Source organism: Diadema antillarum, unplaced genomic scaffold (genome assembly GCF_040938485.1).
Source record: "Diadema antillarum isolate AM-2024a unplaced genomic scaffold, OU_Dant_1.0 scf00000051, whole genome shotgun sequence".
Classification (NCBI taxonomy): Eukaryota; Metazoa; Echinodermata; class Echinoidea; order Diadematoida; family Diadematidae; genus Diadema; species Diadema antillarum.
This window is the reverse complement of record NW_027270940.1, coordinates 209,550-232,066: the sequence shown is the minus strand read 5'-3', so window position 1 is coordinate 232,066 and position 22,517 is coordinate 209,550. Positions and strand designations below refer to the sequence as shown.

At 38.4% G+C, this 22,517-nt stretch overlaps 1 protein-coding gene across 1 annotated transcript in view; it reads left to right on the top strand.

Moving 5' to 3' along the window:
- The first annotated feature begins 11,768 nt into the window (after positions 1 to 11,768).
- The window catches only part of LOC139715596 (uncharacterized), a 48,513-nt gene continuing 37,764 nt past the window's right edge, over positions 11,769 to 22,517 (top strand). Inside the window, exon 1 of the mRNA XM_071627157.1 lies at positions 11,769 to 12,241. Within this exon, the coding sequence (XP_071483258.1) occupies positions 12,079 to 12,241 (163 nt within the window). The 5' untranslated portion in view covers positions 11,769 to 12,078. The remainder of the gene's footprint in view (positions 12,242 to 22,517) is intronic.

The window sequence follows — 22,517 nt, the reverse complement described above, 5'->3', positions numbered from 1 at the left end:
CGAAGATACATTGCGCATAATGTTCACCGTTTACCGGTATTATACCGTACGCGGTACCGTAAATTGTGTATGATGCATAATATCATGTGTGTACAATGCATGCTGCGCTGCAGCCTATTATAGGCACATTGCATGCTAAGTCAGTAGTATCAACTACCAACAGTGGCGTATCTAGGGGGGGGGGGGGGGGGGGGGGGGGGGGGGCAAGGGGGCACGTCAAAAAAAAAAAAGAGAAAAAAAGAAGAAGAAGAAAAAAAATATCTCGCCCGGACGGGGGGAAGGAGAATGGAGGGGGGGGGGGGGGGGGAGGGGGGGCAGAAAACCAAATCAAACAAGATAAAAACAAACATGAATTCCATGAATTCCATGTTTTGTAACGCTGAAATATAAAAATTTTAGGCTCGCTCGCTGCGCCCACTCGCCAAAATTTATCCAAAAAAATAAAATAAAATAAGAAGAACAAAACGTAATGATGACGTGGAAATATAAAAATTTCGGCTCACTCACTCGTAGTAATTCAGAGTATTTTTCCAAGTCCTTAGTTTGTTGGCATAAAGGTTATCTATGAACCCGTCACTATATCTTGATTAGAATTGTAAGATTTAATAACCAAAAAATGACAAGAATTCCATGTTTTGTAAGGTGAAATACAAAAATTGTCAGCTCGCTCGCTCCGCTCGCTCGCCAAAATTTATCAAAATTTATCAGATTTTATATCACCCTCAAAAAAAACCCCTTTTAAGTGCTCGAAAAAGCATATCAAGTGGACTTTTTTTAAGTCCCTATGAACCGGGATGGGATTGGGGTTGAACACTGTTGGTATACATCGTTATCTATAAGACCGTCACTATATCTTGATTAGAATTGTCATTCGAAGATTTAATGACCAAAAATGACAAGAATTCCATGTTTTGTGAGCTGAACTACAAAAATTTTCGGCTCGCTCGCTGCACTCGCTCGCCAAAATTCTTCAATATCTATTACATTTAAAACACCCTCAAAAGACCCCTTCTATATAAGTGCTTGAAAAAGCACATCATGTGGACTTTTTTAAAGTCCCTACCGGGATGGGGTTGGACACTGTTGGTACAAATCGTTATCTATAAGGCCGTCACTATGATTAGAATTGTAATTCGAAGATTTAATAACCAAAAATGACAAGACTTCCATGTTATGTATAAAGCTGAAATATAAAAATTTTCGGCTCGCTTGCTGCGCTCGCTCGCCAAAATATATCAAAATTTAGGGTTGCCTATACATTTAAATCACCCTCAAAAGACCCCTCTTAAGTGCTTCAAAAAGCATTTATCATGAGGACTTTTTTTAAGTCCCTACCGGGATGGGGTTGGGGTTGAACACTTTTTCAGAAATTAGGGGCGCAATTTTCGCGCTTGCCACGGGCGCCGTTTTCCCTAGATACGCCACTGACTACCAAGTACAGTCAGTATAGTAGCCTACTGGAAGCAGCAAGCTCTGGAAGCTCTGGGAGTAGCAAGTTACTTGCTACTCAATGTAATTAGTACCGTAATAGCACATGGACTTGGTAATCTTTAGTAATAGAAGATATGAATTTTTTCAATGACTGAAAGTTAAAACTGAAAGATAACTGAGTGTGAGTCTACAAATTGTGGTTGGATGACTTTATTGCGCCTAAAATTCATTAGATATCTAGGTCTAGGAACAGTGGCGTAACGGGGACATGGGGGGGGCACGTGCCCCCCCCCCCCCCCCCTCCCCCCCCCATCCGCTGATTTAAAAAAAAAGAAAAAAAAAGAAAAAAAGAAAGAAAAAAACCTACGAAAATGGTAAGTCAAGGGTTAGTAAACTGCTTTTGAAATCAACATGAAAGGATGATCAAGAAAAAAAAAAAGATATTTTTCTAAGATTTCTTTTAACCATACAATTAAAGAGGTATAACATTGTTCAAAAAGCTCGGAGACGACAAAAGATTATGATTCAGCGTGATTCCTGGTTGACATTTTGAATACAAGCAGGATGTGCGCAGTGTATTCAGAATATCGGAATGGCAAAAAGAGTCGCTGCAATGTTGCGCAATGTTTGATAGGTTGTACACATTTGCTATCAAAGCTTTATCATTGATTTTGCAGTGTTGCTTTACATACTAGTCTATATTAAAATGCCTTGCATTGCCAATAATAAGACTTGACCTTGGCTATTTCCTAACTTTTCCATCTATGAAACACACACACTCACAAACACAAACAAATTAGGGGATGCTCTATATAAAGTGCAGATTTTGGACATCCTTCTCCCGCTTGGTCACTTCGACGCCCCCTCGCTGGTCATATTACCTCCCCCAATCATGAACATAAACCGACACCCTTGACTACCAGTGGCGGATCCAGGGGGCGCACCGGGCGCCCCCTCCCTCCAATGCGAAGAAAATATACATGTAGCTACAAACGACAGTTTTTGGACGGTAAAATGTCAAAATTTTCAAGCTCGCTCGCTTCGCTCGCTCGCATTTAACCGTTATATGCCATTCTCCTGATGTTACTGCCAGTAATTGCCAGCAGTTGCGCCCGGTGCGCCCCCCCCCCCGAATTTCCAAAGCGAAAAAATATAGCTACAAACGGCAGTTTGGGGACTGTAAAATGTCAAAATTTTCAAGCTCGCTCGCTTCGCTCGCTCGCATTGTAATCGTTATGCAATTCACCTGATGTTGCTGTCAGTAATTGCCAGCAGTTGCGTCCGGTGCGCCCCCTCCCCTTAATTTCCAAAGCGAAAAAATATAGCTACAAACGACAGTTTTTGGACGGTAAAATGTCAAAATTTTCGAGCTCGCTCGCTTCGCTCGCTCGCATTTAACCGTTATGTAATTCTCCTGATGTTGCTGTCAGTAATTGCCAGCAGTTGCGCCCGGTGCGCCCCCCCCCCCCCCGAATTTCCAAAGCGAAAAAATATAGCTACAAACGGCAGTTTGGGGACTGTAAAATGTCAAAATTTTCAAGCTCGCTCGCTTCGCTCGCTCGCATTTAATCGTTATGCAATTCACCTGATGTTGCTGTCAGTAATTGCCATGCAGCAGTTGCGCCCGGTGCGCCCCCTCCCCTTAATTTCCAAAGCGAAAAAAATACAGCTACAAACGACAGTTTTTGGACGGTAAAATGTCAAAATTTTCAAGCTCGCTCGCTTCGCTCGCTCGCATTTAACCGTTATATGCCATTCATCTGATGTTACTGCCAGTAATTGCCAGCAGTTGCGCCCGGTGCGCCCCCCCCCCCCCTCCCCCGAATTTCCAAAGCGAAAAAATATAGCTACAAACGGCAGTTTGGGGACTGTAAAATGTCAAAATTTTCAAGCTCGCTCGCATTTAATCGTTATGCAATTCTCCTGATGTTGCTGTCAGTAATTGCCAGCAGTTGCGCCCAGTGCGCCCCCTCCCCTTAATTTCTAAAGCGACAAAATATAGCTACAAACGGCAGTTTGGGGACTGTAAAATGTCAAAATTTTCAAGCTCGCTCGCTTCGCTCGCTCGCATTTAATCGTTGTGCCATTCTCCTGATGTTGCTGTCAGTATAATTGCCAGCAGGTGGGCCGGTGCGCCCCCTCCCCTTAATTTCTAAAGCGACAAAATATAGCTACAAACGGCAGTTTGGGGACTGTAAAATGTCAAAATTTTCAAGCTCGCTCGCTTCGCTCGCTCGCATTTAATCGTTATGCAATTCACCTGATGTTGCTGTCAGTAATTGCCAGCAGTTGCGCCCGGTGCGCCCCCTCCCCTTAATTTCTAAAGCGACAAAATATAGCTACAAACGGCAGTTTGGGGACTGTAAAATGTCAAAATTTTCAAGCTCGCTCGCATTTAATCGTTATGCAATTCTCCTGATGTTGCTGTCAGTAATTGCCAGCAGTTGCGCCCGGTGCGCCCCCTCCCCTTAATTTCTAAGGCGAAAAAATATAGCTACAAACGGCAGTTTGGGGACTGTAAAATGTCAAAATTTTCAAGCTCGCTCGCTTCGCTCGCTCGCATTTAATCGTTATGCAATTCTCCTGATGTTGCTGTCAGTAATTACCAGCAGTTGCGCCCGGTGCGCCCCCTCCCCTTAATTTCTAAAGCGAAAAAGATATAGCTGCCAACGGCAGTTTGGGGACTGTAAAATGTCAAAATTTTCAAGCTCGCTCGCTCCGCTCGCTCGCATTTAATTGTACAGTTATGCAATTCTGATGTTGCTTTAATGAGGTGCGCCCCCCCCCCAATGTCTTGACCCACGGTACGCCACTGAACACCCCCCTCTAAAAAATCCTGGGTACGCCTATGTATGTATGTATGCATGCATGTGTGTAAGTATATGTATGTATGTATTTATTCGTTTATTTATTTATTTATTTATCTATATAGCTATCTATCTATTTATCTATTCATGTCTTCTTTAAAAGCAGAGTTGTGCCATTCAGAGCCACAAATGCCTGCTTTACAAGGGAGCCCTACGTTAGGCACACAACTGTAGTATACAAAAGTTACAAAATATAATACGGACATACAAACAATATTCAAGACAGCATAATAATAATCTATACAAATGGAATATAAATCAAAAGATAATGGACATATTTTATCGCAACACGGAGTTAATCTATTGTGCTCCATAATTAATTTCACCACAGTTGAAAAAATCAGACAATAATGATCTGTTTGTTCATAGAAATTTTTAGCAGAAAAAAAAATGGAGTCGATGCTATCAGTACATCATCATCCCCCCCCCCCTCCCCTTTACACAAATTGCATCTGCTAGGTCGCGCGAAGCAGAATTTATCGTACAAAAATATACTGTCCAACCTGGGTCCCGTTTTATCAAAAGATGAAATCGATTTTAAATTTCCTTACCACACATAGCAGGCTGCCATAGAATTACAGTTGAAATCAACTATATTATAATCAATAATGTTTTAACTCTTCACAAAACAGGGCCCTGTGGTCTAAAGTGACCACTTGCCTAAAACAACCAATCCAACAAGCAGAATAATAGTAAGGCCATTCGTTAGATCTCTTCTGGCCGTTTTGATGAAGTCATCCTGATTAAAAGAGATACTTGTCCAGACATAATTGTCCACGGTAGATTCAGTCAATATAGAAAGACCAGTTGAAGGTTGAAGGAAATCGGACAATCCTCTAACCTCACAATGATCGACGAATGCATTGTAATGTTTTGTTTCGCTTTTTTTTTCAATGTATCCCAAGAGCTTACCACATTCACTTTCGTCTCGAATATTTAACCCACCATCATACACCAGTCCTTTATAAACAATCACATAATTATGTCAGTGTGCAGCTTTTGGGTTAGTCTATTATCTATGCCAGGTATAGAGCGGAATTCATTTTGAACATATTCTGTGATCAACTCTAGAGATTGTTGTTTAAACGGAATTAAGGCAGTTCAGTGTCTTTATAAGGAAGATAATAACTTGAAACTTTAAAGGCAAGAGAAGAGAGGAGGAGAGTAAAAAAAAAACGCACACAAAAGAAATGCGTCTGGTGATTAGACAACTACAGTACGTGCGGTAGCATCTGCGAGAAACATGTCCAAAAATTGACATCACTCCACGCTCTGACGTGATCGATCGCTTGCCTTCTCCGTCAACCGGATCTCGTTGCCCTAGCAACGTATCTCGCTGGGGGTAGTCTTCCACGCCTGATGGGGAGAGCGCGTTTAAACCCAGGGGTTATTACACACCATTTCTTGTCGAGTGTGAGTATCGCTGTTGCTATCATGAGATTTGGGCGGCGTTAGCTCTTAATCCATCAGGATTCATGGACTCCGTGCCCACAAATAGATTTGTGTACGTATAGTGATTAGGGAGTTGGAGGGATGTATTTATACCGACTTGGGAGAAATGCAAGGTAATCGTGTAAATGATATGAACCGTTTATACGATAGTAATATACATTAGATGACATACTACGTGCATACAATGAGGCATCTATGAAATAGGCCTACATTTTTTGTTGTTGTTGTAATGATGCCTTAGACGTGCGCTGTTGGATTTGCCGTTGTGTTTCTAATTACATAATCGCATTTCAGTACAAAGAATCCATTTTACACGAATAAAATAACTTTCTATGTATAGGGGAGGTTCAAAGTCCCTGGTTTTCGCTAGAAACCCTCATCATGAAGGCACATCGTATATGCTTATATTTTGAGTTTGATAAACTCCATGGTCTTCAATGGGAACCCGGACATCGTCCCTTCGGATATTACTGAGTATGAGGGAAAATTATAAATCAATTACCACAAAATGCCCCCTTTCGTTCTATCGATGCTGATGACTCTGCCAGAGTCTGGTGCACAAGTACTGAAGAAGAAAGATGAAGAAAGAAAGAAATAATACCACGAGTTCAATCATCACAACCTATAATGAGAGAATTTAGCAATTATACTTACAGGGCTAAACCAGTTGTCTGGGGTCACTCTTATACTCATTTCCAATAATAGAGGGCGTTTTTAAAGCGCAAACATCAATAATAGTTGGAACTGGATGGAGCAAAAAATCATTCAAATAAATTGATGACTGAGATGATGAATGAGATTTTCATACAGAAATAACGGATATCAGGCAAATATAACGGATATAATTTCCCACGTAAACTAATGTAAGAATCGAAACCCGGCTTCAGGGATCATACATTACAATAATAAATTGATATGTTTAAAGTGCAATCAAGTATGAAAATTATGCTTAACGGACATTGATATCATTATTTTTGCACATTTGTGTTTGATTTGTTGGATGAAATGGACTAATGATTGTCGGTTCCCCCTCCCATATAGTATTTCGCATCTTTTCATGAGTGATTATGTTGTTGGAAAATACTACATTAAAAGAAGAAAAAAAAAAAGACAACCCCTCACACACAATATCAGTATTCAGCGTATAATCCTGTTCCAAAATCGTTTCGAGGTCATCATTATTACGTTATACATCGTTGTGCATCTCTAACTAAATGGGTTGATTTTATCGTTTACAGCTTACTCTGTCGCCCAAGCGACCGAATATACCTTGTATATCGAACGATAGAACGTCATCACACACATACCAAATGAAATAATACCTCGATATAGTCAATCATTTTATTTAATATTGCAAGAGATCTAGTCTTATTTCAAGTCGAGTACTGCATTACATGGTGCTTCAATTTATAATTCAAATTCTAATCATTCCTCATTTCCCTCGGCGATTACATCGTATTAAACTTCTGCCCCTACAGTGCTCAACGAATTTTTATTTGCTCAATGTGTTCTTTATGTCTCGGCTGTGGGGGCGCTCGCCGCTATCCTCCCACTCGTCTGTGGATCTTTGTGAGATCAACTTCAGTGTCTGTACACTACGTGTGTGTGTGTGTGTGTGTGTGTGTGTGTGCGTGCGTGTGTTTGTTTGTGTGTATGTGTTTGTGTGTGTGCTGTGTGTGTGTGTGTGTGTGTGTGTGTATGTGTGTGTTTATACAAACCCTGTTATCAGGATCATGTTACGCTTCACATGCAGCAGTCAAGGTCATAATGATTAGTAACAGTGTACCGGTAGTTATATTGCAGAAGGTCTGTAATTGATAATAATACATTAAAATTTTGTAACAATACATTTGTACCACGCTTAAGAATATAGAGTTTCTAAGCGCCTTACATAACATACTGTTTCATATGAAACTAAACCAATATTATATATATATATATAATCTTACATTATTCAACATAACTACAATCTCTATACAATAATTTACGTTACTCAATATACTTTAGCATTCTAGTAGCAATAATCAAATGCTAGAATTAGCATTAGCTTAATTACACACACACACACACACACACACACACACACAAAAGCGTAACATATGAAACATATAAGTTCATACTAATCTCAACTTACATTGACTTCATTAAATGTGTCTTTAGGAGGAGCTTAAACAATTGAAAAATAATAATCGAGGTATGGTGATGAAGATGATAATCTTCATAGCACAATTTACCTTGATATTCTTCCTATTTAATTTCATCTTGATTACCGATTTCCATTTCCAACAACTTAGAGTACAGTGTACAAAACACATCATGAAAAAAAAACAATGTACATACTAAATAGGGCCTATCTAAGAATTATATAAAACACACAGTTGTGAAGTCAAGATGCATAATAATTACTACATAATGTTGAAATGTAGCGGAAGATAAAAAGCAGAGCTTGTAATATCCATTCCCCTTAAAACCATTATTACAGAAAAGTATTGCCTTTATACTGAGAAACGTGACAATACATCGGACATCGACTAATAATAACCTTTACAAAGCTATATATATTCATTCAATCAATCAATCATTCATTCATTCATTCATTCATGTGTTTCCATTTCAAAACATAACCTACAAAGGCTTGGTCCACAATATCTACCAAGCTGTCATCAGACTTTAATTAAAGGGCCTTCTTATCGTGTTTGAAACACATTGGTCATGACTGAATAAAGTGAGATATAAACTCTAAGGAACAGATGTATTCAATGCAATCTACCACCTTTAAACCTCTCATTCTCGTTTGATTACCATTGATCATGATTCAGTGTCTAAGATCACGACTTGAAGTCGTAATGCGCGGAATGTCACCTTTAATTCAGGCTGGAATAGGCCTATTTGGTATCAATTATTCGTCTGTTTTCAAAAGATTTTTTTTCTGTTCATCAGGAAATCTAATACATTCAATGTAACATTAATGTTTTACATCAATCTTTATCATTTTGCAAATAAAACTGATATCGTAGTACTATTCGCACTGATTATTTAACTAAGATTACAAGTTCCCTCACACGCTGGGAAGGCCAATGACTCACTGACATAAATACCACGCACTGCACTGAGTGATGGTAATAATCATGAATAGGCCTCGAAAATCGACAAGTTAGTAATATGCCAAACTTGGTAAAGGGCGTTGCCAAAAAACGCCAACCGACCACGCGTTCACACAGGTCAAGAGCAGTGTGGCGCGTTCCTACTGCTTAGCGAACAATATTCGCTGAAACCATCGTTGCCTTCTTGAAGGGGCAATATTCGACTGTTCGCCCCAACTACAGTTAACCTCGCTTAAGTCGACATCGCATAAGTCGACAACTCGCTTAAGTCGACACGATAAAAAAGGTCCCGATTTTTGCCTTTGTTATTCCTTGAAAATTTCTTCGTCTTAGTCGACATTTATAAGTCGACAACTCGCATAAGTCGACCTGATTTTTGAGTGCCAATTGAGCTGAAATACATGTTAATTCCCTCGTCTAAGTCGACATATTTTTTTTTCGCTCAAAATCTTATCGCCATTCTCTGAAAAAGAATTGTTTTCCCGCTCCGATTCGCAGCATTTCTACTCGGTAATTCGCTAGTGTACGGCGCGGTTATAGCGTTCGCGCCATCCGTCCATTGTACGCCGGAATTGAAAGGGCATACACTCATTTACATTGGAGAATTTCATGTAGTACCCAAAGCAGTTCACTTTCCCCCTTTTCTCCTTGTCGTTATTCTCAAAACGCACAAATTTTGTACACCTATAGGTCCTAGTAGAGAATCATTATCAGAACATGAAAAAGAACAGGTGTTTCCGTTTATCCGAATATTCTAACGTTAATCATTCCGAAGCGGTATTAGAAACCTGGGCCCGTTTTCAGAAAATTAATTTAAATGCAACTACATGTAATTATTGCAACTAAAAATCAAATGCAGGTGAATCAAATCACGAGCAACTTTGCACATAAACGTAAGTGCGTTGCTGAAAAGGTTTGCGTTTGATAATCATATGAAACTAGAAAAGAGTTGTACGAACCTGACACTCAATTGCGTTTAAACGCATCTCTAAAAATCAAATGAAGTCCATCAAATCACGCGCAACGCTGTATTCAAATGCAAGAGCGTTGCAGACGAGAAGACTTGCGGTTTTCGTAAGAAACTAGAAACTGCGTTTAAAAGCATCTCTTAACATCTACGGAGGTGCGTTATTTTTGAAAAGTCTTGCATTACTTTTTATTTCGTACGAATAATGAAAAATTGAACGCAACTCTGAAAATCAAATGCAATTGCAAGTCCATCATATCACACGGAACGCTAAAAAGACTTGCGTTTGATAACCATACGAAACTACAAAATTGTAGGGAACTTTTTTTTAAACTCCCTTTTTGCGTTTAAACGCAACTCTAAAAATCAAATGAAGTCCATCAGATTAACACGCAACGCTGTATTCAAACGCAAGAGCGTTGCAGAGAAGGCTTTCTGTTTTCGTAAGAAACTAGAAACTGCGTTTAAAGGCATCTCTAAACATCTACGGAAGTGCGTTATTATTGAAAAAACTTGCGTTATTTTTCATTTCGTACGCAAAATTAAAAATTAAACGCAACCCCGAAAATCAAATGCAAGTCCATCAAATCACACGGAGCGCTGAAAAGACTTGCGTTTGATAATCATCCGAAACTAGAAAACTGTAAAAAGCTTAAACTCAAATGCGTTTAAACGCAATTCTAAAATCAAATGCAAGTCCATCAAATCACAAGCAACAGTTTACTCTGCATTTAAAACGCAAGAGCGTTGCAGAAATGACTTCCGGTTTTTGTACGAAACTAGAAACTGCGTTTAAACGCATAAAAATCTATACGGAAGTGTGTTATTGTTGAAAAGACTTGCATTATATTTTATTTCGTAAAGGAACTTTCGCCGTGACCGAACTTAGTCTGCACTAGCAGGGGAAAGACATCGCAACATTTACACGTTTCAAACTACCAAAACGCATGCTGTTTCACGAAATGTCAATGAAAAAAATAGTAGGAAATTATTATTACAGTTCGCTATTACATGTATATGCCGAAGGTTTTAATCTCAGTCCAAAGTTCAATTAGTCCGACGATGGAAAGAGATTTTTTTTACGAAGGTTAGTTATTCGAAAGATGTCGTTTTCGGATAAACAAACTTTTCTTCTTCTTTTTATTTCAGACTGGCCCGCGCCGTACAGAGCGGTGGTATTGTTGCGAATCGGAGCGCGAGAACAATTCATATTCAGAGTATGGCAATAGAAATTTAAGCAAAACAAATATGGCGACTTAGGGAAGGAAAATCACACATCCTATTTCAACTCGGTCGGCACTGAAAACTTATCTCGACAGGATCATCCGAATTCACACGCATGTCTTCGCAGCAACGCACTTGAATTTATATCGCAAAGTTGCATGCAATTTGGGGAATATGCTTTTGATATTTCAAATCAAATTTAAAACGTCCAGTGTCTAGAAACGGGCCCAGGTTTCCGATACCGCTCTCTCAAAATCTCTCAAGAGATTTGGGAATTGTGCATTGTCGTTACTAATCCGCGCGAGATTTATGCATGAACTGAAACATAATTGTTGCTAATGTCAGTAGGTATGTTTTGGCAGCAAAAGGAGTAAGATTTGGGTAGCGATCCGCATCGTTATCTTACTCTGTATAGGGGAAATTAGTTTTCATTTATAAGTCGACAAAATGTCGACTTACGCGTAAGTCGACTTTCGCGTAAGTCGACGTGTTTTTCTCAGTCCCGATTATGTCGACTTATGCGAGGTTGACTGTACTACTCAGTAGTCGACCAGTTACTAGTATAACGCGTCCCGTGGTATGCACGAAGTTTACGCCCATTGATATTGTTTGTTTGGCTTTTGCTCCCGTAGTCACGTGATCCGCCCGCAATACGCCGCCGCGCATGCAGTGTACATGTATTGTTACTACACACACACACACACAAATTGTACATTCAAGGAACAGTGTGTGTGTGCGCGGCTGCTCAATATTACATAGCGGCACTTGGCTTCACGACTCGCTTCATGTAACGCGCTGCACTGTTTATGTGGAATTCGGAAGCCTTCGTCTAAAACTAACACATGGGACTGGGCACTGTGTGAGCGGATCGTCGTGCAAAGCCGGACGGCAAGGCTCGAAATCGGACAGTTTTATCCTCATTATTTACGTGTAAAATTGGAAATCACAATCATCTGAGCGGAGAAGAATACCCACGGAATATATCTGTCGGGTGTTTGAGCAGTGTCAGTCGTGGATTCGTCTGAAATTGAGTATGAACTCCAGTAAGTCGAAGGGAAAATCCAGCAAGAAAATGGACCCAGCACCTTCAAGCAAACCAAGGCTTTGCCAACTGCAAGCCGGCCCCGACGGCTTCGGGTTTAATCTTCACGGAGAAAAAGGTCACCACGGACAATATATCAGGGCAGTTGACAAAGGTGAGAAGCTCGATTTTTAATTCATAATGCGATCATCGACGATGACAGAAAAGAGTCGGAGGAAAATTTACTTTAGCAGCGGAACTTAAACGACGAACTGTAACTGGTAACTGTACTAGCTCTGTACACTACCATTCAATTCAATCAATCCTCATACAGTCATACACATGGCTGCATGCAGCAGCAGCTAGTTAGTAGTCAGTTAGTAGCACTAACTAACTGTTACATTTTTCTTCTTCTTAACCATGCAGTGGTCAGACTTCAATCAAACTTATACTGGAAACCATCCTATTAGGGGATGGGGTCCCAAAGTTGCTTGTGTGTTTCATGTGGTCCCCAGGGGTCCGGGGGTAGCCACCACCCCCCCCCCCCCCTTAAAATGAGAAATCTTCAGCACTGTCGGACATAGCCCGACAGCGCGACCAGACCCCCGTGGCTGTGCGCCACCACTTGCTGCGCTGTGAGCTGTTTACATGTGCTGTGAATGTGTGCAGCAGGACTGTGGATACTGTAGGATAGTGTACACACAAATTATAATAACTCACTAGGCAAAACGTACTCAGTACAGTAGTAGTTATTAATATTACTCGCATTCTTGAAGAAACTGTTGAAATTTAAAGTCTACTCTAAACTGGAGACTTACGCCTGAAAAGTGTGTGAAATAATGTTGAACGAAGTGAAAGATTGGTCTGTAAATCTGGTCATTGGGGATATGTTCTGTGGATGAGAGATAAGTCAAGAAAATAAAAAGCTCCTCCGAACAGACGGATTTTTCTGTCTAGAAATAATGCTGCTAAGTGTTGGACTGTTATTAAACTGATTCCAGTTCGGTATTGATTGGGGAAAATGCAAAATACTGTAGATTTCTAGTATTAGCCCGCCCCCCCCCCCCCCCCCATCTACTTAGAACGTACATACTTGATTGGTCGATTGCCCATCATGTTACGTAGTTCAAAGTTCAATTGCGCGCTGTGGCTGTCAGTCTTGCTATTTTATTTGAGCAAAAACGGATAGCGCATGGCTGACGTCACCCATTTCCATTGACTCTTGTTTTAGACTCCCGATTGTCTAGAAGTTTTTGTTCCGTCACATGGCTCTGATGTCACAATAAACAAATATTTGCCGCATGCACTCAACAATTATGAGCGCGCTTAGTATAGTAGGCATACTTTTGTCGCTCATTTTTGTATTCAACCGATCGGATTCTTGTACGTACAACAGTACACGGATACACGGTGACTGTGCAGGTACTCATTCGTCTTTCACAGAAAGTGGTTGCCATTTCTGTGCTACATGTAAAATTCAAGAATCTGTGTGTCAGACCACAAACAGTGAATGGTCACGACTGCGATGAGTGTAGTACAAGATTTGAAGCTGAGTTGAATAGTGTGCCTCATCCACCGAGTGCGTAAGCTTGTTCCATTGCACGAGTAAAGACCATGCACTATTTGTTTTATGTTTAAACACGTTCGAAGTGTTGTACAGGAGGAAACACAGGTCACACATTGAGCAACCCTTTTTAGAGTGTAGTGCCAAGCTCTTGGACAATAGGATCACACAGCAAAAGTAGTAAAACCAGCTTCCATTTCCGATTGGTACTGTTAGACTACAGTGATACAATCACACGCCTACTGGTATCATGACGTTAGTTTAAAGTTCCCTTTAAAAAGATAGAGCAAAAATAGAGAGAGTGCAAGCAAGAATTGGCAATGGAAGTGCACAATAATAGAACAAAACTGTGTAGTACTGTCTTTGCTGTTTTATAAAGCATTTAATGACTACATGGCTCATCATAATCAGTTTCTCTCTTCATCCAAGAGTTTTGCATCACCCCCACCTCCACACTCAACATGATGCATCAGCATTGTTGTAATGTTTCAGTACATAAAAGCACTTGAGAAATCTTCTTTGCATAATACTGCATGTGGTACAAGTGTACAAACCCCAGTAATCAAAACCTTTTATGATGTACAAACTGTACTTCCAATATATGGTAACACAATATTGTAGCTAGGTATCATGTACAATGTACATAAGAGCAGTGTTGCTCTGAGAGCTGTATGACTTGTTTCTTGTTGGAGCAGTCTGGTTTTGATAAATAAAAGATGATGGCTGGCGTGGGAGGCAGAGATATTTCAGGCCTACTACAAAGGGAGTTTAATCTAATCTTAGTTATAGGCATTACAAATTTGCAAGTTGTAGTTTATAATGCTATTGTGAGAAGGCTATTGACTGATGGGTCGCAAGATGAAGTCGCTTGAGTTTACAATCCACTGTCTACTGTTACTGTAAAACCAGAAATGTTTGCGTGCTTTTTAATTTTGCGAATTTCCCGAGAGCCAACAGTCATAATATTAAGATGCTCATGACAGTTCTTGTCTATAAATGCATTGAATGTCAATGGCAATTCACATATTTGGCTCATGCTGCTAAGGATTGCAAAGGATTCTCATACGGGTTACAGAACTGGTACAACTGTAGTTTGATATTAAGATTATAGTGATTTAACCCAGCAACTCGCAATTTTATAGATTTTAAACAAGTTAAGCTTCCGTACTATAAGTCTTCCAAACACAGTTGTCTTGCCTGGACCTAAAATTCATTTTAAATCATTTACTGCACTACACTGCATTACCCTAAGAACCCACACTTGCAGTGTTGTACCTGTCATACACACTGGTACATACTTTTTGTTCATTCAGTAGAATATACACAATGTCACATACAGTGTATGCAGACTTTGCGAATTGCAAATGATACCTTTATTTGATAAATAACTTTTTTGAAGTACATCTATAGGCCTACTTATGATGTCACTCTGTCCTTTACATGACTTATAATAGTAAAATCTGGTCGTAGAAAATTCAAATTAAAGATTTAACCTTTACAGAATGGCAAAACATTGTAAAAAATGAATTTTAATTTCTGCCTCATTCTCCTACAGTGTATTCCTCTGAGAATGAAAAAAGTGAGGAAAGTGATTCTAATGGAAAGTGTGTTTGAGAGAGAATGCGTTACTGCCACACGCCTACAGATGCCATTGAAGTTTGTTGGTGACTAAGCCCTCAATGAGGTCCTTGTTACGTGCCTCTTACAATACCCAGCTTGCAAGGTCGCCGCCTACCAGTCCAACAATAGTAGCAATCATCTGACTTACACGTCTGTGAGTCTCGCCTGGGAAAGTCCTCGCATTGTTTGTGTACAATGCCCGCAACCCAAATTGAGTGGACATGGATTTTTTTTTGGGTGCTTATTGGTGTATAATAGAGAAAAAGCTGTAACTTTAGATCACAGCAGGTTGGAGGCGAATGCAAAACAAGTATTTTACAAGAGTCTTCAGAGTTTAAAGGAGTACAACTGTATGGGAGAGGGAGAAATAATTTGAATGTTACAATGTTCCATTTGATTTGATTGGATTTATCTATTCTCTGTATGGCACATCGTTTACAGGTTTTCCTTTCTTTTCTTTTTTTTTTTCTAGTGGGCCATGGACTAGGTGTATACATGTACAATGCATTTGGACTGGATTTCCCTTTCAAATATGCTGTGGAGGTGTTTTTTCCCCCCTCATTTGAGCATCATTAAAGAGTACAGTAAACACTCACTGGGCAAAGTTAAACACTTCATTCCTTTTTTTTTTAGTTATAGGAGTGCATTATTTATAATTTATCTATTTATTTATTTATTTCATTTTTTATTTTTTCAAATTCAGTGACCACAATGGCTAAAAGTGTCCTTCTGTATTTTAAAGGATGTACGTGTACATTGTATGTGGATTGTAATTCAATGCAAGCAGTGTAAAAAGAGCCTGGTATTCATTCTTGTCCTACAAAACTGTGCTCAATTGATTGTAACCAAAGTGATATGAGAGCCCTGCAGAAGTAAATAGAACATTTATCCTTGTCAAGAGATTGTGAGGAAGGGCTGAACTTCGTTCTGTTTCCCAGAATGCTTGCCTTAGCCCCAGGCTCAGTTGTCTTATTCTATTTATAAAATTTAAACCCAAACTGAGCTGTATTGTTCTATCCTGTTTGCTATTTACAGACTACACTATTCCATTAGAGTTAAGCATGTACAGTTTTTGCAGCAAGTTTACAACGAACTTACCCAAGAATTCACAGAGAATCTGTATCATATTTACAAGGAAGGAAAGCATACAATGAGTAGAATCAAATTGAAATTCTACAACTGTGCTGTATAACATTAGCCCAGGATGTATTTTTATCAAAAGCCATTTGCTGTTTCCTATTTTGTAAACTGAGCTGTATGTTCCTCTCAACTCTGCCTCTATTGTGCTGAAATGAAGCTTTGAAAAAACAAAAAATGCAGTTTTTTAAAACAAGTGTTGCAGTTTATGTGGCTTGATAAAACACAACAGAGGAGATGTGTACAAATTGTAAACATGTACATTATGTATGTTGTGTTAGTACTACATTGTACATTGTACTGTATGCTACACCCTTAGCTGCACCAGCACCGAACATTAGGAGTCTGAGACAAAATTCAAACTTTTTCTGACTGCCAAGATCTCTTTGTGATCCTGAATTCATATAAAAAAAAAGAAAAAAAAAGTTTTATAGCATTACAACAAGTCTATTGCTTGTATTTTTGTCCTCTGTACAGTGTAAGTGTAGGAGAAAAAAAAAAGATCTCTGTTTTCCTTACAGTAGACCAGTTCACTATAAAATGCATTCAAATTTCATTCAGACCTCAGTGAAAATGGTTGCTCATGGCAACCAGAAAACAGGCGTGAATCTTTCCTGACCTACAGTACACGTATGTACATAACTATGGAGTAAAATGTCAACTATACATCGTACATTCAATAAACCAGTTTGTAATTACATACTAGTAGTACACTGTATTGTAGCTCTTGAATGTACAGTTGTACTCAAATGGGTACAAATGACCTTTCTTTTTTCTCAGTTGGTTAGGGGCTTCATTCATTCATTCTATCATTCATTTTTCAAAGTGACACAATGCAATAACCTTGCATGGTGTACATTTTGTATTTAGAGTTTGTGGGATTCATGTTCAAATAAAAGATGAACTTTCCCAGATCAGGTGACAAGAATGCCAGGCTGTCAACTTTAATAAACACTTGGGGAAGCATTCATTTCATTGTTTTGTATTGAATTAAAGAAACATTTTTATTGATATTGTCAAATTTACCAGGTGTTGAATAGATGGATGTGCTGGCAAGTGCCATTTGTAAGGAATGTAAACATTAATGATCATTACAGCACAAATGCTTAATAAATCTCAGTAACATTGCAAACCACATGGCTACTGGTAGAAATGGCCTTTTTCTACTCATGCTCAAAGTGAATTTACGAACTAGTTTTATGTTTTGTATTAGTTGAGTTTGTCTTGGCAATATTGTAAAGCACATGGAACATGCACAATGTACATGTACGTACAGCGTGTGATGTGGTGCGTATAAAGATGGGGTGTATGGGTATTTATAACTATATAGCCATACACCGAACATTAGTTATTTGCATACGGGTATGTACATTGATTAGAAAGGAAGCAGGTGCATGTGCTTAAAGGACAAGTTCACCTTCATAAACATAAGGATTGAGAGAATGCAACAATATTAGTAGAACACATCAGTGAAAGTTTGAGGAAAATTGGACAATCGATGCAAAAGTTATGAATTTTTAAAATTTTTGTGTTGGAACCGCTGGATGAGGAGACTACTACAGCTTGTGAGTCATATGCGTACAACAGTATAAAGAAAATGTAAAAGAAAATTCAACATATTTTCACTTTTTTCGCATAATAAAAGAGCTCTTGACTTGCCTCTTTCTAAAGGCAGCGGGAATAATATTGCCCATAACATTTGTCGGTAACGAGTCAGGGGAATATGTACTTTTTTCAAAAGATGGCATTTTGTGAAATTCTCTTTATATTTTCCTTATAATTGTTGTACGCATGTGACATCTAAGTTATTCATACACTGCAGTAGTCTTCTCATCCAGCGGTTACTGCACAAAAACTTCAAAAATTCATAACTTTTGAACGGATTGTCTGATTTTCCTCAAACTTTCAATGATGTGTTTTACTAATATTGCTACATTCTCTCAATCCTTATGTTTATGAAGGTGAACTTGTCCTTTAAAAAATCTATAAAAAGCAGTTCAAGTGTACATAGAATAACTTTTACATGGACTTGACACCATAAAAGAACCATTTGTTTAAATAATGCCATCAAGATCTGTACGTACAAGTGTGTATTGTGTGGAGAGAAAGCTTTTCAAGACAATGCTTGCACTTCTTTTCGATGGTGCCTGTATGGTAGCTTCAGTCATGAGCACAGAACCAATGAAGGAGGGTATTTCCTTTCATAGCAAAGAATGGGTGTGAGCCACACTTGTTGTAGATAGTGTTTGGGGCAGCCGAGATGATCTGGGCACACAGGTATTTGAGCGGAAGCCCACGCAAGACGATCCCACAATGGAGATCAGCGTGTGGCTGTATTTTTGAGCGTCTTCTTGAGTTGAAGCGGGGGTGCTTGCTGTTATCCATTGTCAAGCTACCCCTTCAAAAAAGAGTCTGCCCCATTCACCCTTCTTGTGTCATAATCGCTCATGCGTGACATTACTCCACTGGGGAATTCTTTCTCTGAAAGACTAAAAAAACAACAAGAATGAAAAGTGCCTCCATAAGACTTCAAAGTTTTAGCACCCATCGGTCAAAAGAAAAGTTCCCCAATTAGTTCTACAAAGTAAATGTGCCCAGTCAAACAGCCTCGAAAGTACATGTACACTGTACAACTTTCTACAATAGTATGCTATATTATGTACAATGTACATGAAGGACAGAATTGCATTTCATTATAGATAAAGGGCAGATAAACCCCAATCTCTATGTGGATGCAGTGAATACAAGTACATGTTGTACTTACTGAAATGTTATTACACATCAGTGAAGTTTGGGGAAGATAGGGCAATCTCTTTAAAAGATATGACTGTTTGGAGTTTCAAATATTGATATGCTGTCATTGTGTATTGACAAATACATTGTAGTAACCTGAAATCTCTGCTACAGTGTGTAGATCATGTTTTGTTGACTTGTCTGTTTCAATGTGACAATGTCCATAATTTGTGTTTTTCATTTGCTATAATCATTGCCTGAAATTCATTCATTGCTACACTGCAAATTTACAAACTTTTGTATCATGTCCTGCTGTAAAACCAACTGAACTATTTTGTATGGTTCAAAAATATCATATCTGTAGGATGTTTGACTTTTTTTTTCTCAATCTGTGATTCTTTCTTGGTTGTGCTTAGAAGAGATGAATTTTGCCGCCATGATGAAAATTTTCGCAGACATGGCGCTGATTTCAGCAATCACCAGGGTACTGCAATTTGCGGTGGTTATCTCGCCAATTCATCAGCTATCGAGACACGATGACACTTTATCATCGAACTTTGACCCATCAGTTCCTTTGCCGCCCATTTCAGGAATGATTAAAGGGGAAACACCACTCCTAGTTTGAATTGACTACATGCATAAAAAGAGGGTTTTTAGTCAAACAAAGATAAGATGTGGTAGTTGAGGAATTTGGCAACTTCTCACTTTGTTACAAAACAATCTAATTTAGTCGTAATCATGTGATGCAAAAATGAGGTGATAATGGTATTTAGATACTGAACAGCTCTTTCATCGTTTTTCAAACATTGAATTTTTTTAAAAATACATTGTATTATTAAAAAGCAGCAATGTACATATGTACATACTCTTCATTGTGGCAACGTTAGCTACATGTACTCTCCTCTTAAAAAAAAATGCTGTGACTATTTGGATTGTACTTCATAAATATGATTATTTTGTATTGATTTATATTAGTTTTCCATCGCTCTGTAGAATTACCATTTCAGAATGAACAAAATACACATTCTGTGTATCAAAAGCGCTTTCAAGTACTCTGTTTTTGGTGCAATCGGCATCTGGTGGGAATATTTTAAATCGGGACAGGAATGAAATACAAAATATGCATCTTACAGTCTGTATGAATGTGAAGTCTGTGCCTCAATTGGTATTTGCATGCATTGAAAGTGAAGTACATGTGTACTCTAGTTTTCGCTCTGCTTCACTCAGCCTCACTCATGCATTTTATGAGAAAGTTTTAGTCAATGTTTGCTCTGTGAGCAAGAAAAGCCTGGTACACTTTGATACTGTGTATAGACCACAATACTGTAAAACACTGTACTTGTATGGCGGCATGGAATTTTTCGCAAACAATAATAAAAGCCGACAACCTTTTTCGCGGCATGAATTTTTTGCGAATTGCCACTTGCATTCAATGCATTATGTAGTGTAGGCAAAAACTTTTACCTACTTAAATTGCGAATCTTTGCTCTTGCAAAATTCATGAAATTGAAAATGTCCATCGTATTACATTCCTCGTTTTACAGTATCAAAATTCAGAATTATGATTGTCACCAAAATCTGAAGTCATTACACTTGCATAAGATTCTGTTGACATAGTGTGTCCAGTATGGTATGAACAATTGCCCATCATGTATAGACTAGTCAGTGTGAACGTGATCTACAAAGCTGTACAAATGTGTAAAGGGTGTAGCTTTGACTAATTAGGTAAATTCTTTTTCTTCCATGCATTTTGATAAAGAAAACATGCAAAGTTTTGCACATGTTGCTATTCAATAGTAATGTACAATGTAGTGTAGTTACACTTGTATACCCAAGGCATACATGTACAAAGTGTAACATACTTTACACTGTGCAGACCATTGCTCTGTGAACTGTAGCGTTAAGTCTCACGTACCGTATTGTCACACTTTTGATTCTAAAAACAAGCTTGTTCTTTATGTGGGCCTCTCTTTTCCAATTTCAATATAATAGGATGATTTTGAACAAATAGGTCATACAGTAGGTCAATATGCACTTGCACATTTTCTCTTTCTGCTTTCAAATGTACATTGTATGTTGTTTTGTATTGATTTGTTGTAGTTATTGAATTTGTGGTATTGCAGATGAAATTTGATTTGATTTGATTTGATTTGAATTGAATTGAAAAGCATCCTCCTTTTTAATGGTGATGGGGAGGATCATCACTTTGTCATTTTTATACATTTGATTGCATTTTATTTTAAAGCTACACAGTAGGAAGTTGAACGGTAGATTGAAGCTGAGTGTCGTCAAAAGTTTAATTTGATTACCCTGTCTCTGTCTATTAAGAGCCATCAATCAGAATAGAGGGCATTGTTCATGTTGATTAAGTGTCATCACTGTTAAGTAAACAATGATGGTTGAACTTTCTTGAGTGGCATCAGTACCATCCTTTTCACTACTGATCAACATGTAGGTCACCTACACAAATGGACCGTCATGAAAAGTGACGCTTGTGCATGAATGAAGTGATCATAAAACAGGTCATTGAAATGAGAAAGAGGTGTACACGTTTATATAGTGCAGTGCAGTCTGATTTATGCTGTTGTTAGCTTTGATTATAGAAATAAAGAAAAATTAAAGCAAGAAAATGGTGGAAGTTTTATCAAAGTCAGACATGAAAATAATCGGGTTACTGTATACACCATATGTTTTGTGGGCTTTTTATTTTCAGCAAATTTCACAAATTAGGTGGTACATTGTATTTGCGAATTTAACAACACATGAAAAATATTGACTCTGATCTTGTTACAGTATGAATGCAATATGAACAATGTACATAATTCCTCTATTCATAGTACCACACCTCATAATCATGAATTTAAACACTTGCCAAATTTTTGGAGAGTCCCAATTTGCAAGAAAATAGACTTACTATTTTTATATAATACATTGCTCAGTACTGGTAATTGTACTGGTAGAACCTTGGACACCCACAATAGAAAACTAACAAAGCAGGATTAAATCGAAAGTCAAGTCAAGTGAATCATTTATGATTAATGTTATGATTTATGATACTTTAACTCTATAAAGGGTACAGATGATTGTTGCTAAGGAAAATGTGATTTTTTTTCCTGTTAATTGATGATCTACAATTGTACATGTATGAGAAGGACACAATGCTGTTACCTTCAGTATGTAATAGGTAATATACAGTACATGTAGCAGGAAGTTTCTGTCTTGCATGATTCAACAGTATGCAATTATTTCTTTGTTTTGTATAACTTGCTAACTGTCTTTTGACTGTCATAGAAAAAGACAGAGAGGGGCATACATGTAATAGGAAAATGAAATTCCATAATTTATTATTGGGCAGTGAGTCAGGATGACCATCATTTGAAAGCACTGAACTAAACGT